General features: G+C 65.0%; 1 protein-coding gene across 8 annotated transcripts in view; it reads left to right on the plus strand.

The window, feature by feature from the left end:
- Positions 1-13,321, plus strand: part of SBF1 (SET binding factor 1) — a 73,691-nt gene that overhangs the window by 43,350 nt on the left and 17,020 nt on the right. For all 8 annotated transcript variants that reach the window (XM_083835838.1, XM_083835841.1, XM_083835842.1 and 5 more), the window contains exons 5-14: positions 2,145-2,255; positions 4,973-5,078; positions 5,600-5,732; positions 7,175-7,283; positions 8,206-8,319; positions 9,030-9,107; positions 9,633-9,746; positions 11,786-11,914; positions 12,153-12,251; positions 12,872-13,076. In XM_083835838.1, the coding sequence (XP_083691964.1) occupies positions 2,145-2,255; positions 4,973-5,078; positions 5,600-5,732; positions 7,175-7,283; positions 8,206-8,319; positions 9,030-9,107; positions 9,633-9,746; positions 11,786-11,914; positions 12,153-12,251; positions 12,872-13,076 (1,198 nt within the window). The remainder of the gene's footprint in view (positions 1-2,144; positions 2,256-4,972; positions 5,079-5,599; positions 5,733-7,174; positions 7,284-8,205; positions 8,320-9,029; positions 9,108-9,632; positions 9,747-11,785; positions 11,915-12,152; positions 12,252-12,871; positions 13,077-13,321) is intronic.

Below are 13,321 nucleotides of genomic sequence, written 5' to 3' on the forward strand. Positions count from 1 at the left end.
TGGGTAGCTGCCCCGTGCCTGAGTCTCTTGTTCTCAGCCTGCCCCGTGGGCACGGGGTGTTCCTTGGGGGTGTTCAGCCACTGCGCCCTCCCGGTGGTAATAACTGACAGGGAAAAATATCGCTGCATTCTTCGGCCTGGAGCTGCTTCACACAGACCTCGGGCTTCACAGGACCCCGGGGCAGCTGAGGCTGGCGGGGACATCCCGCCGGGACATCTGCTCCTACCCCTGCTCGAGCGGGGTCAGCTGGAGCCGGTCACCCAGGACCTCAGACTGGCTGGGTGTGAGAGGTGCAACGACTGCAGCGCCCCGGGGCAGCCTGGGCCACGCTCAGGCACCTTCACAGCAAGGCAGGCCACGCGCCTCGTAGCCTCGTACCTAGGCGTGTTGCTGGGAAGGCGTCTGAGCGTACGTGAGGCCGTGGTGGCTGAGGGGTGGCAGGAAAACAGAGACCCTTCGGTGAGAGCAGTGACACCGGGACAGGAGGGAGCGTGAGAGCAGATGGGGGCTGGGACCCTGAACCCATTCCCCTCACCGTGAGCGGCTGCATCCTGTGTTCGTCTTCACATCGGGGATGAGCTTTGCCGTGTCCAGCCCTCCGTGGAGCTGAGACTCCCCAAAACGCAGGAGCTGCTCGTGGTCGGGGTCTGAGAGGGCAGGGCGAGGTCAGCCAGGCCGCCGTGCCTGCCGCACGGGGCAGGAGCCGGTTGTGCTCGGGGATGTTTTCGGAGGAAAGTGGGTCAGCTCGCTTATTGCCCAACACAGACGTTTCCTGCGAGAGCACCTGGAGCCTGGCTGACACGGCTCCCAGCTCGATGTCTGCCTACCTGCCCGCTCTGCTCCGCCGCTCTCGCTGGGAGGCCGAGCAATGTTTGCGTTGCTCGCCTGGCTGCTTGATTTCAGCGCTCAGCCGCGTGAGTTATCCGCCTCAGTGATTTCGGGGGAACAGGTTAGCGACAGGAGTGCTGCAGTCCTGTGCTTTTGGGCCTTGGGTTCTGTCCCCCTTACGCTGCACAAGAAAATCAGAAATGTCACCGGGGATCTGTGAGGGGGAATGGGGCCCTGGAGCTGGGTCGCTGTTGCAGGTGTTCGGTGGTTTTGTTTTCAGCAGCGTTTGCTGCTCACCTTGCTGTTCCCTGCCCCTCCCAGCAGAAGGGGGACAGGTAAAACCTCATGGTTTGGCCTTCGGTTGAGCGGATGAATTTCACGACTGAGTTTGAAGTGCAGCCTGTTACGTCCCCAGCACACGGCTCGAGTTGTCCCGGCCCCTTCCCGTCTCTGAAGCGGTCTCTGCACAGCCCCAGAGCTCGCCCTGCTCACCCTCGGTCAGCGTGGTGCTGGGCTGGGGTCGTGGTCCCTGCTCCCTCCGCTGCGTGGCCAGCAGAGCTGCATGTGTCCGTGTGTCCGTGTGTCCGTGGGCAGGCAGGAACGGGAGCTCGCTTCTCACCCAGCACCCATCCCTGATTCTCTCCTAAAGGCTCAGTGACAGCGTCCTCTCTTCCTACCGACACGGAGAGATGGTTTGAGAAAAAACAGGGGGTGCCTTGAAGACAAATTCCTTGAATTCCTAGTTATGTACCTGTGTATTACAGTAGCTCTTCGTGTCCCAGCAGAGGACGTGCTGAACACTGCCCTGTGCCTGTGCCCCTGTGCAGGAGCTGACGCCGGCTCCTCGGTGTGTGCCGCCAGAAGAGCAGTGCCCAGCCGCGGTGCCTCAGCAAGCCCTCGGTGACCAAGGGGACTCCTCCTTGTCCGCTGTTTGGGGTTTTTATGAGACTTGGTTAAACTGTGCAGGGACCAGGAGTGCTGGAGAATTCCCCCTCTGCCTGTGGAGCCCTTGAGCTCCGCTGCCCCGTTCATGCTGAGCCCACCGGGGCAGCGCCGTGCTGGGAAGGTGCTGCTGGCTGGGAGCAGGCTGGGCACGGGCTGAATGTCCCGTCCCTGCCGACAAGGACTCACTGCGGGAAGCTCGAGGGGAGGCCTCGAGCACTGCACCCAGGGCTCGGCTGTCACGGGGCGTGCTCCCGTCTGGGACAGGCGCTGGGAGGCACAGGGAACGGTGCCCGGGCTGGAGCCCTCGCGCTGCTCCGGTTCGTGTCTGCCCCCTGCGCCGGTGCTCAGCCGCGCTGTGCTTCCCTCTGCAGAACAGCCTGGGCTTGATCTACACCATCTACGTGGACGGACTGAGCGTATCCCTGGAGAACGTCATCGGGAACCTCCTGACGTGTACCATCCCCATCACCGGGGGAGCTCAGGTGGGTAGCCTGCCCGCGCCCTCTCCCAGCTCCCCGTGCTTCTGCCTCGCGCGGCTCCCGCAGAGCGGAGGCGCGGGGCCGGGATGTGCCGCTCGGCTGCGTCCTGGGCGCTGGGCTGGGCTGGGCTGAGCTGAGCAGGGCTGCTTGGGCCTGCAGGCGGCAGCTGGCTCTGCGTGCTGGCTGCTGCCGAGCTGGCACTGCTGCCGGCACGGCACTGACTAGTGCCCGCAGTGCCTTCCCAAGTGCTTATGAGTAGAAACAACAGAGCTCTGTGATTTGGAGCAGCTCAGCTCCTGGACCAGCTGAGGCCATCTCGCTGCTTCGCTTGCCGCGGGTAAGCAGCTTTGTCGTGGCTCCCCGCTCCCTGCAGGAGGGAGTGCCGGATGGGCTGACCCCAGCCGCGTAGTGGCAGAGCCGTCTGTGCAAACAACTGCCACGGTCTGTGGTCGCCCCTGCTCCAGGGAGGTCTTGCTCCTCCGTTCAAGCCTGTCTGATTGCACGGAGAGCTGCTCCAGAGCTGGTCACAGGCCGTCTGTGAGAGTCCCCGTCTCGAGGGGGACAGGCCAAGCAGGGCTTCTGTTTGCTAGATGAACGGCCTGGAGCTCTCTTCTCAAACCACTGGCTTGTGCCCGTGCATGGCCAGCATCTGTGATTGCTGGACAGGGCTGGAGGAGCAACAGCCTTGCTTGTGCCCAGAGCAGGCCACCAGAAAGAGCCCTCCCCGTTCCCCCCTGAGCCGTGCGTTCCTCTTGTGCTGCTCCTCCTGCTCCAGGAAGGCCAGCTGGGCTGCAGGCCCACGCGAGCAGCAGATGGGTGTAAGGGCTGTAAGGTGGGTGATGGGTGCAAGCAGATGGGTGTAATTAGCTCCTCGCTAATTGACGAGGAGATGGAAAAAGTGGAGAGCGCCCAGCTGGAGCCCCTGGCTGGAAGCACTTGGAGACAGCAGCATAACCCCCTGGAGCTGTTTTGCCATGCTAACCCCTGGAAGATCGCCGCGGATGTGGCACTTGTTCCTGCAGTGGCTTCACTTTCAGCTGCTCAGCAAAAGGCAGCGTCCAATTCTGCACCCAGGGGAAGGAGCTTTTGCAAGGCCCTGGCTGTGCTGCAGGTCCTCGGTGCCTGGAGGCTGAGTTTCTCCCACCACCGAGGCTCACGACCCTCGGGGACGGCCGCGCTCTTGCACCCGTGCAGGTTCCTGGTGCGGGTGCTTTCTGCTGGGCAGCGATGCCCCGTGGGCTGGCTTCATGGCCCAGCCTAAGTTTGGTGCTGCCCCGATGGCCCAGAGCGCTGCAGGTCCCGGGGGGCTGAGCTGTGCAGGGCTGGGTGCCGCTCACACCCCGCTCCGGAGCAGGAAGCAAGGGCCGGGGCTGTGCCAAGCGTCCCGGGCTGTGTCCGGCTGCGGGTGCGGGCAGCGGCTCTCCTGCAGGAGCTGCCCAGGGCTGTCTGACTCCGTCTGGTTCCTCCCAGGTGGAGCCTGTCAGCAGCAGGCAAGGCGAGGAGAGGCCTCGGACCTGGGAGGCCTCTGGAGATGCCGTGGCTCAGCGAGCCGTGCGCTTTGGCACAGTTGTTCGTCACCTCCCGGTTCTTGCAGGATCGATCTGTGCCGTGGGGACAAGTAGCGTGCTGCAGGGAGGACAGATTGTTGGTGGCGCTTCCCTTCCCGTGCTTCACCCGTTCCCCCGCTGTGTCCCAAAGCTCTCTCTCAGTGTGGCATTCACTGCTTTTGCTTTGTCTGTGTGCACCTCTCCTCCTCCGAGGGCGCTGGTCTCTGCTTCGCGTCGGCTGTGCGTGTGTCTCCCCTCGCCTGGCTGTGTCCGTGTGTTTCTAACTGACTGTGCTATCTCTGTCTGTCCCTATCTCAGCCTGACGCGGACGACGAAGCAGCGGTACGCACACCTTCTCTTTCATCGGGTCTGTCTCCTCGTTAGCCACCTCTCACTCCCTGGGAAGGCTCGGGGGCCGTGCACCCTGCAGCGCCGGGTCCGTCCCCAGCGCGGGCGCGGAGCCCTGGCCGTGCGTGGGGCTGCGCTCCGGGCAGCGGGGCTGCTGTGCTCTGCCTCCCCCGGGGCTTGTGAAAACCTGGCCTGCTGGGCTGGCGGAGCAGGTCAGGGGTGCTTGCTCTGCGCGGCCAGCCCGGCGTTCGGGGGCGGCCTCCTGGGCTGTTGCGGTGGCGTGAGCTCTCGCGGCTGCGTGGGGCTGAGCGGGGAGGTGGGTCGCGTGGCGAAACCTCCTGTTGCAGAGCGGCGTGTCCCTGGAGAGGCGCAGAGAGAGGAGCGCAGCGGTCCCGGGCTGCCCTCGTCTCTCTGGGGAGAGGCTGAGGACCTGGAGGGCATCCCAGTGCCGCTGCGAATGAGCTGAAAAATTGCCCCTGGGGAGAAGACGTGGGGCTGTGCCCAGCGTGCCCGCCCCAGCCCCTATCCCAGGAGCCGAGCAGGGACAGCTCTGCCTGGACGTGGCCTCGCCTGAGGCTGCGGGGAGCTGGCACAGAGCTGGCGCTGCAGCCCCTGCCTGGTGGTGCTGGGGGGCACGGCGCAGGCGAGCTGCTCCTCGGGCACGGAGCTCCCGGAGAGCCCTCGCGAGCTGCGGCACGGCTCTGCCCCGCTCCCGCAAGTGCTGCCGACGGCTCGGTCCTGGCCCCACGTGTGGGGCTTCGGGCTGCTGCCGGCGCCGCCCCCTCGCTCGGTGCAAGTCCCGGACACATCTGCTTTGTCTTGCAGAGGACGATCTCCCTGGGCGCGGGGGACAGGCAGGTGATCCAGACGCCCATCAATGACTCGCTTCCCGTCAGCAGCTGCAGCGTGGCCCTGCTCTTCCGTCAGCTCGGTGAGACTTCTCCCCGCGCCTCCTTCTCACCGGGTCCGGTGCCAAGGCCAGCGCAGCGCTGGGCTGCAGCTCCCAGCGCGTCTGCAGCCCGGTGTGGGGGCTGGGGGCTGTGCTCCCGCTGCAGCCCCGTCGGAGCGAGCCCCGCCGCAGCCCAGCTCTGCCTTCCCCTCGGTGGGGAAGGGCCGTGGCTCTTCCCCGGCTGGGAGCAGGGCTGTGGCCAGGTCTCACCACGGGCATGCCAAGGGCCTGGCTGGCAGGCGTGGGCGCAGAGCCGTGCTGCCATGTCCTTGTGCCACCAACAGAAGGGTCTTGGCAGCCTCGGCAGAGCCCCCGAGCACCATCCCCAAGGGGGGGCACTCCGTGGGTGTCCCAGCAGTGGCTCCCTGCAGGACGTCAGCCCCTCCGCTGTGCACGGCATGGAGATGGGAGTGGGATCCGTCCGGGTGGGGTGTAGCGGTCTGTGCTGGAGCAGAGGAGGGGAACCCTCGTTTCTGAGTGCTCTTCTCTCCCTTCCTCCCCAGGGATCACCAACGTGCTCTATCTCTTCTGCGCAGCGCTTACTGAACACAAGATCCTGTTCCTCTCCAGCAGCTACCAGAGGCTCACCGACGCCTGCCGGGCTCTCCTCGCGCTCATGTTCCCCCTCAAGTACAGGTGAGGGAAGCGCCCTGCTCCCCGAGCCCTCAGCAGAGCTGGAGGCAGCTGGGGCACCACGACTGGCCAGGCCATTTGCCACCCCCTCGCTCCGTGCCCTGGCTGGTGAATAACTGCGTTTGGGGCACTGCCAGCGCAGGGCAGGTGAACGCAGCATGGGCAACGTGAAGGATTTGTTCTTGGCTGCGCTCACGGCTCCTCTCCTGGAGCCTTTGGTGTGCACAGCAGCGTAATTCCCCAGGTGCCCCCAGCAGCGAAGGGCTGTGAGCTTCCCACCCCTGCCTCCTGCCTTTCCTGGTACAGGCGGGGAATCGGGGCGCTACCCCTGGGGGCAGGCAGCGAGCCCTGGGGGCAGGCAGCGAGCCCTGGGGGCAGGCAGCGAGCCCTGGGGGCAGGCAGCGAGCCCTGGGGCAGGCAGTGAGCCCTGGGGCAGGCAGCGAGGCTCACTGCAGCGCCTGCAGCTCGTGGAGCTGCTGCCACAACTGCTCCCAGCCTTGGAGGGAGGGCAGCAGGGCTGGGGGGCTGGGGGGATGTGTGGATGCCCCGCAGTGTGCTCAGAGGGGCCGGCGGGGCGTAGTGCCCCAGAGGCCATCCCTTCCCCTCTCTCATAGCTCCCGAGTGCGGAGCACAGAGCCTCTGGGCACCACTTCTGCGGGCAGCCTGGCCCCAGCCCCAGCGTCCCACTGGGCAGGGCTGGGTGCTGGGAGGCTTCCAAAGATCCGCGGGGCAGATCCTGCCCCCAGGACGGGGCACGCACACACAGAGCTGTTGTTTCCAGTGGCCGCGGTGACTCCCGCGGGACAGCCGGCACCCTGCTCACCCGCCTGGGGCGCTGGGGACGCGGTGGCCAGCAGGGACCCAGCCCACAGCCCGCCCGCTGCTGCACGTCCCCATGTAGGACAGCCCTTGTGGCTGCCAGCTCCTGTCGCGCTGTTTCCACACTGGCCTGCCGTATTCCCGGGCTGCAGAAAGGCTGTTTGTAGTCCAAAGAAAGCTTTCTTTTGGATTTAAATTGCTGTGCTGGGAACCTTTCCCTCAGTCAGACTTGGGCCGTAACTCCCGGGCCAGGGAACGATCACGGTCTGCATCCACAAGCACTCAGAAACCTCGCACAGCTGTAAGACTCGTATTGTCTCGGGGGCTGACAGTGGCAGACGAAAATCTGCTTTCCTGGGAATGCGGTCACCCCACAGCTCTGTCCTGCAGACCATCAGCTGCCCGTGGAACAGAGAAAGGATGGGTTCAGGGTGCTGCACTTGCCGTCTCCTCATGTCCTAGCCCGCAAACCCTGCTCGGGGACACGCTGGTGTGTTCGTGGCAGGAGAGCGCTGCGAGGGGCAGGATGGTGGGCTGAGCTCCGCCAGGGGGGCTGCGTGGGGAGGACGGGGCCGGGCACCGAGCGGGGCTCCACCGGCTGCAGCGATGACCTCTTCTGCTTGCAGCTTCACGTACGTGCCCATCCTGCCTGCGCAGCTCCTGGAGGTGCTGAGCACACCGACGCCCTTCATTATCGGAGTCCACTCCATCTTCCAGTCGGAGACCCAGGAGCTGGTGAGACCCCTGCCCCCATGCCCTGTCCTGGGGGCTGGGAGCGGGGACTGGGCCAGGGGAAGCAGCGGGGCCATGTGCCAGTGGTCCCAGAGACAAAACGGCCCCGAAAGGCGCCCGGCTCAGCAGGCTGGGCACCCGGCTTGCACCCAGTGTGCTGTCCTGGCCGGGCAGCTCGGCCACGAGCCAGGGGGGCTGCCTGGGGCTGCCCGGGCAGGGCGTCAGGTCTCCAGTCAGCCAGCAGCGCCTGGGTTAACCGAGGGTTTGAGTTTGAAACTCAGCTGGCAGCACTGGTCCAAGAGGCTGTGTTGGCACTTCAGCCCGACAGACTTCAGTGCAGAAGCTGAATTAAATCAAAGCGTAATGAGCCTGATCCAAACTGAAACAAGCTTTTGTGCAGCCTTCTGAACAAGCTGAGAAGTGCCGTTTGGGTTAAGCGGGGTGGCGTACGCGCTGGGGCTGGCATCGGTGTCTGCTCTCCATGAGACGTCTCACCCAGCTGAGGAGTCTGATGCCGCAAAGCCGCGATCGGTGACCCAGCCTCCCGAGCAGGGCTGCGTCCCTCTTCGTCCCTCTTCTGCCAGCTTGCCTCCCCTGCTGCTCCCTCAGATCTGGCTTGCCCCCGGTTTTGTGGGTGCCATTGCCGTGGGCTCTGTGCAGCCGGGTGCCTCCACTGCAGGCAGTGGTGGGATCCTGTTGCAGCTGTGGTATTGCTCGTGTCTGGGTGCAGTGACAGTGGGTGAGGGGAAATTGCTGCTGAAGGCCAGAGCGCTCTGAGCTTGCAGAAGACGGAGAGGAGACAAGCTGGGGTTCCCCAAGGTCGCCCCCTCGGCCGGGTTCCTTCCCCCGTTAGCTCCCCGTCGGCAGCAGGAGGCGGTGGCAGTGCCCCAGCCTGGCCTCGTCTCACGCCCGTCCCCCCTTGCAGCTGGATGTTGTTATCGCAGACCTGGACGGCGGGACGGTGAACGTCCCTGAGTGCGTGCACATCTCCCTGCTCCCTGAGCCGCTGCTGCAGCAGACCCGGGAAGCCCTCTCCATGGTAAGTGCTGCGGCTTCTCCCCACCTCCAGGGTGCGGGCGCCTGGGGAGCGCGGGGGGGAACGGGCAGAGCGGAGCTGAGGGCAGGGCTCCGACCTCAGGGTCCCCCTGGCCGTGCCGCACAGGACCTCTCCGGATCCCGACGGCCTCTGCTGCGTGGCAGTGCTGCAGGGGGCCCCTCTGCCAAAGGTTTCTGGGAATCAGGTGGCTGGCTCCCAGCCCTCGGGCAGGAAGCAGCTGCAGCCCTGAAGCTGCTTTTCTGGCTGCCAGCACGTTCCCAGAGCCTGCCGGCCGTGCGAGTGCGTGCCCAGGACAGCGCAGGCAAACAAAGGCTGGGCGCCTTGGCCCCCGCTGCCTGTGGCCGGGGGGAGAGCGGGCTGAGCTCCGCTGCATGCGTGAGCCCTGGCCACAGCCTGGCCGTGCCAAGCGCCAGCCCCTCCGTGGCACGCGTTTCCCCAGTTCTAACAAGGACACGGATCTGGAGAGGCAGCCGCCGAGCTGTCCCTGGGCAGCTGCGTCCAGCCACGGGGAGCCCGTGGCACAGCGGGGGGGTTCTGATGGCTGGCGACCACAGCCCAGCCCTGCGGGTTGCGAGCCCCTCACCCCTCGTCCGTGGGTCCTGCCGGGCTCCCGGGGAGCGCTGCTGCACGGCGCCCAGCTGGGAGGACAGATCCCCGCGGGCTCAAGCATGCTTTGTGCCCTGTCTGTGCAGGTCTTGGACCCAGAGCTGGAGGTGGCTGATCTCGCGTTCCCCCCTTCCACCGTTTCTGCCTCTTCCCTCAAAATGCAGGTGAGTGGAGTGGGAAGAGGGGAGGCGCAGGGCCTCGCCGCTTCGGGAGCGGAGAGCCCCTGCCGCGAGGCTGCCGCCCCTGTGGGCACCGCGCTCCGCAGGCACGGAGCAGGCTGGCACAGAGCAGGCTGGCAGAGCTGCAGGCTGGCACAGAGCAGGCTGCCCTGCACTCAGCACCGCTGCCTCAGCACGCTGCCCCCAGCCCCAGGACGTGCTCCGACCTGGAGCCAGCAGCACTGCCACGAGCGGGCTCAGCGCGCGGTGCCAGTGTGCTGCCCTGCCGGGAGCGGCACCTTGGGCCCTGGGGCTGAGAGCTCCTTCCTCCGTGCGCGGTGTCAGGGACGCTGAAAGGGCAGAACGCGGGGGATCCGTCTGCCTCTCCCTTTTCCCTTGAACCTTTGGGTTTCCTGCCCCGCTCAGCAGAGGCCGAGCCTGACACGTGGCTCGGATCTTGGGTGGAAACTTCTGCCCTGCTTGCTGGCTGCTCCTCGCCCCTCTGACCGCGCCGCCCGTCCCTGTTCACAGGACAAGGAGATCCGGGCTGTCTTCCTTCGCTTGTTTGCACAGCTGCTGCAGGGCTATCGCTGGTGTCTGCACATCATCCGCATCCATCCCGAGCCGGTCATCCGCTTCCACAAGGTACGGCCGGGACAGAGGCACGTGGGGTGGTGGGAGGGCAGGAAGCCTCGGGGCTCGGCCAGCAGGGGCGGGCAGGGGACATGCGGGTGCAGGGACTCTGCTCCTCCTGCCCCAAGGCCTTGTGCCCGCACAGCAGGGTTATCTTTTCAGGCTGCGTTGTAGGTCTGCGGATAAACTCTTTACCAAATGGGTTGAATTAAGGTTGGGGAGAGTTAATCTGTGGGAAGGTTTGCACAAATGCAGCCGTATCTAGAAATAAAGACCTGCGTTGCCAGCAGGTGACTGCCCTGCACCATCGCCAGCTCCCCCTGCATCCCTCGTTTGTCCTTGAGCATCCCGAGGTCCCGTGGGTCAGATACCATTTCCCTGTTCGTGCCCACACGTGGTCAGATGCACCACAGCTGACGTTCGTGTGCCTGGTGTCGTGCAGAGGCTTACAGAAGGCATCCCTCACGTCGCAGACTGGAGCTGTGGGTTTTCTTGAAGTCTAGGCAAAGGAAGCAGAGCCTGGGGAGACGAGGCAGGCAGGGCCGGCCGATCTGGGTGCCTTGGGGCTGTTGGCAAGCGTGGGGCAGGGAGAAGAGGAAAATATTTGAGGTGTTTGGGGGTCTGTGGGGAGATCAGGCACAGGAGAAGACAACAGACAGGGAGAGAGCAGAGGGGCTCGGGCGCTGCAGCTCAGCGTGGCCACGTCAGCTGCAAGCAGCTCACCCCTCGCCGCTGCCCACGCCAGGCCCGTGGGGACCGGCGGGCTGGAGCACAGCGTGGGGGCAAAACCTCGGTCCCGCAGAAGTGTGCGGGGGGCAGGCGTGAGCACACCTGTGCTGTGCACGTCCTGGGCGTGTGCATCGCCAGCACTGCCCGGTGCTGGAGGAATCGTGCTGGCCTCTGATGTTTAAAATCAGCACTGAGTTCTTAAAGGTTTTGAATGATTTTTTTTTATGCTCAGTAAATGTTTATTGCTGACAAGATTCACGTGTTCCGTAAAATTATAAGCACGCAGTAAAACCAAGAAAAACTTTACTTTTTACCTTTACCTTGGTAAACAGCTATAGAGCTTACGAAGCATAACAAACCTCCGCTTCATAAAACCATCACGTGCAGCAGCTGCGTGCGGCACAGAATAGCCTGAATTCCGCTCATTTGGCTGCTCTGGCCACAGCGGCATCTCAGAAACATCCCATTCTTGCCCAAATAGCCACACTGATTGCTTGTAGCACCCTGCAGCCCTGCTCCCAGCATCGCACCGGGCGCATGAGGGTGCTGGGGGAGCAGGGAGCCCCGCGGCAGCTGGGGGCCAGCTCCCTGCTCATCCGCCCAGGGGAAGGTCCCGGGGGCTTTGGGTAGCCCTGGCACCTCGGGCTGCCTTTGTGGGCAGTGGTGCGATGCCTTCGGAGGCACAGCCGGGGCAAGAGGCAGGGTGAGCAAGCATTCAGGGTGAGGTCCTCGCTGCAGATGCTGGAAGGAGCCCGCTGTGGGAGCGGAGGGGGGAGAGCTGGTCTCCTCTCTGTGACTGCTGGTGGGTTGGGAGGGTGGCGTGGAGCTGGGGCAGGGCTGGCAGGGGAAGGGTCAGCACCCAGAGGTGGTTGGGCACTGGGACGGGCTCCCCAGGGACGTGGTTGGGCACTGGGATGGGCTCCCCAGGGACATGGTCGGGCACTGGCACCAAGCTGCAGGAGTTCGGGAAGCATTCGGACAATATTAGCTGCATGGTTTAGCTCTTAGGTTTCCTTTGTGGAGCCGGGAGTTGCCTCAGCGATCCTGGTGACTCCCTCCCAACTCGGGGTATTTTGGGCTTCTGCGCGCCTGTGGCTGCTGAGCCCCACCTGCCTCCGGGGGCAGGCGGGCTGGTGCTCGGGCAGCGTGCCCTGCTTGCCCCACGTCTGTCCTGCTGCAGACCCAGGACGTGCCCTCAGCTCTGTGGGCTGGGTGCAGGCATCTCTGCTAACCCACGGGGACGGGGCCCTCGCTGTGCCGCCCACGCCAGGACGGCCGCCGTGCTGCTGTGCTGCTGACGGCTCCGCGCTTCCCTGTTGCAGGCAGCCTTCCTCGGGCAGCGGGGGCTGACGGAGGACGACTTCCTCACCAAGGTGCTGGAGGGCATGGCGTTCGCTGGCTTCGTGACCGAGAGGGGCGCCCCGTACCGTGCCATCGACCTGTTCGATGAGGTGAGCAGCTCCCCCAGCCCCTGCCGGCTGCCCCGTGCCGCGCTGCCGCCACTGGGAGCGGGTGGGAACGGGTGGGACGCGCTCCCTCCCACGGCACGGGTGGGGATCCGCCTCGATGCTTGGCTGCGGTGCTGAGCCCGGCCTGGCAGCTGCTGGGGACAGAGCTGGGGCATGGGGAGGGTGGTCGGATCCTGCCCAGCGGGCGGCTGCGCCTCTCACCTGCCTCTCCTCCTTCCAGCTTGTTGCTTATGAAGTGAAGCGCATGCGTGCAGAAGAGGGGAACAAGCAGAAAATACTGCGGCACATCAAGGAGCTGGCAGAGAAGCTTTACAAAAATGTGAGTCCTGAGCACCAGAGGGGAACTGATGGTCTGACGGGGACACGGGGCTGGGAGAACCTGGGTCATAGCCCCGGTCAGTCCGTCCTCCTTCCACTTGTGTTACTGTGAGCTGGTGCTGGAGGCAGTGCTGGCGGTGCTTATTCCATCCTGCCCTGCACTGCTAGGTGTGGCAGGGCAACTCCTGACGGACCCAAAGGCATCCGGCCTGGGAGGAGGAGCCCTTCTTTTGGGGTGGCCTGGCCATCAGGCACTTCCTTTGCCCTGGAGCAGCTGGCCAGCTGATGCACGTGTTGTATGGCGCAGGTCAGACCTGCTGAGGTCTTCCGAGAGCAGAGCAGCGCCCTGTGAGCCCCTTGGGCACCTCAGCCCTGAGCTCCTGACTGGCTTTTTGCTCGCTGCTGAGTTCAGGGCCGGAGTGCTGTCCTTGCAGCTCCTGAGAGCAGAGCACGATGGCACTGTAACTAAGGTCTCAGGGCTGCAGGCCTGGGGGACTGTAGATCGCCTTCTGGGAGAGGAGGAGAGGAGCAGGGTTTGCAGAAGAATGCCTTCCTGAGCCTCCTGCTCTGGGAGAGGACACGACTTCCACGTGCCTGAAAAGAAACTCTTTGCTGTGCCAGGAGAACCCGTACCCCGCAGTGACCATGCACAAGGTGCAGAAGCCCACGGAAGGCTGCCACCTGCGCCTCCACCAGAAGCCTTTTCCCCGTCTGGATGAGGGCACAGTGCAGTGGATCATTGACCAGGCCACGGCCAAGCTGCAGACAGCCCCTCCTGCTGTGAAGGCGGAGAAGAAGTGCATGGTGCCGTCGGGCCCCCCCATCGGTACGTGTGCGCAGTGCGTCCCCGCAGTGAGGAGCCCTGCCTGGGAGGAGCTCCCCCGTGGCAGTGCCGGCTCTCGGGGTGCCGCCTCACTTCCACACCGCGGCGTGTCCGACGGTCCCATGCGAGCAAAATGTGGGCAGTCCTGCCTCCGGAGCTGCCTCCTGGCTGAGCGGCAGCGCTGTCCCCGTTAGCTGCTGGCAGCTTGGAGCTCCCTGGGCTCCGGCAGCCAGCACGAGGGAACAGCT

The sequence above is a fragment of the Anser anser genome, assembly GCF_964211835.1.
Source record: "Anser anser genome assembly, chromosome: 1".
In the NCBI taxonomy this organism is placed as follows: domain Eukaryota; kingdom Metazoa; phylum Chordata; class Aves; order Anseriformes; family Anatidae; genus Anser; species Anser anser.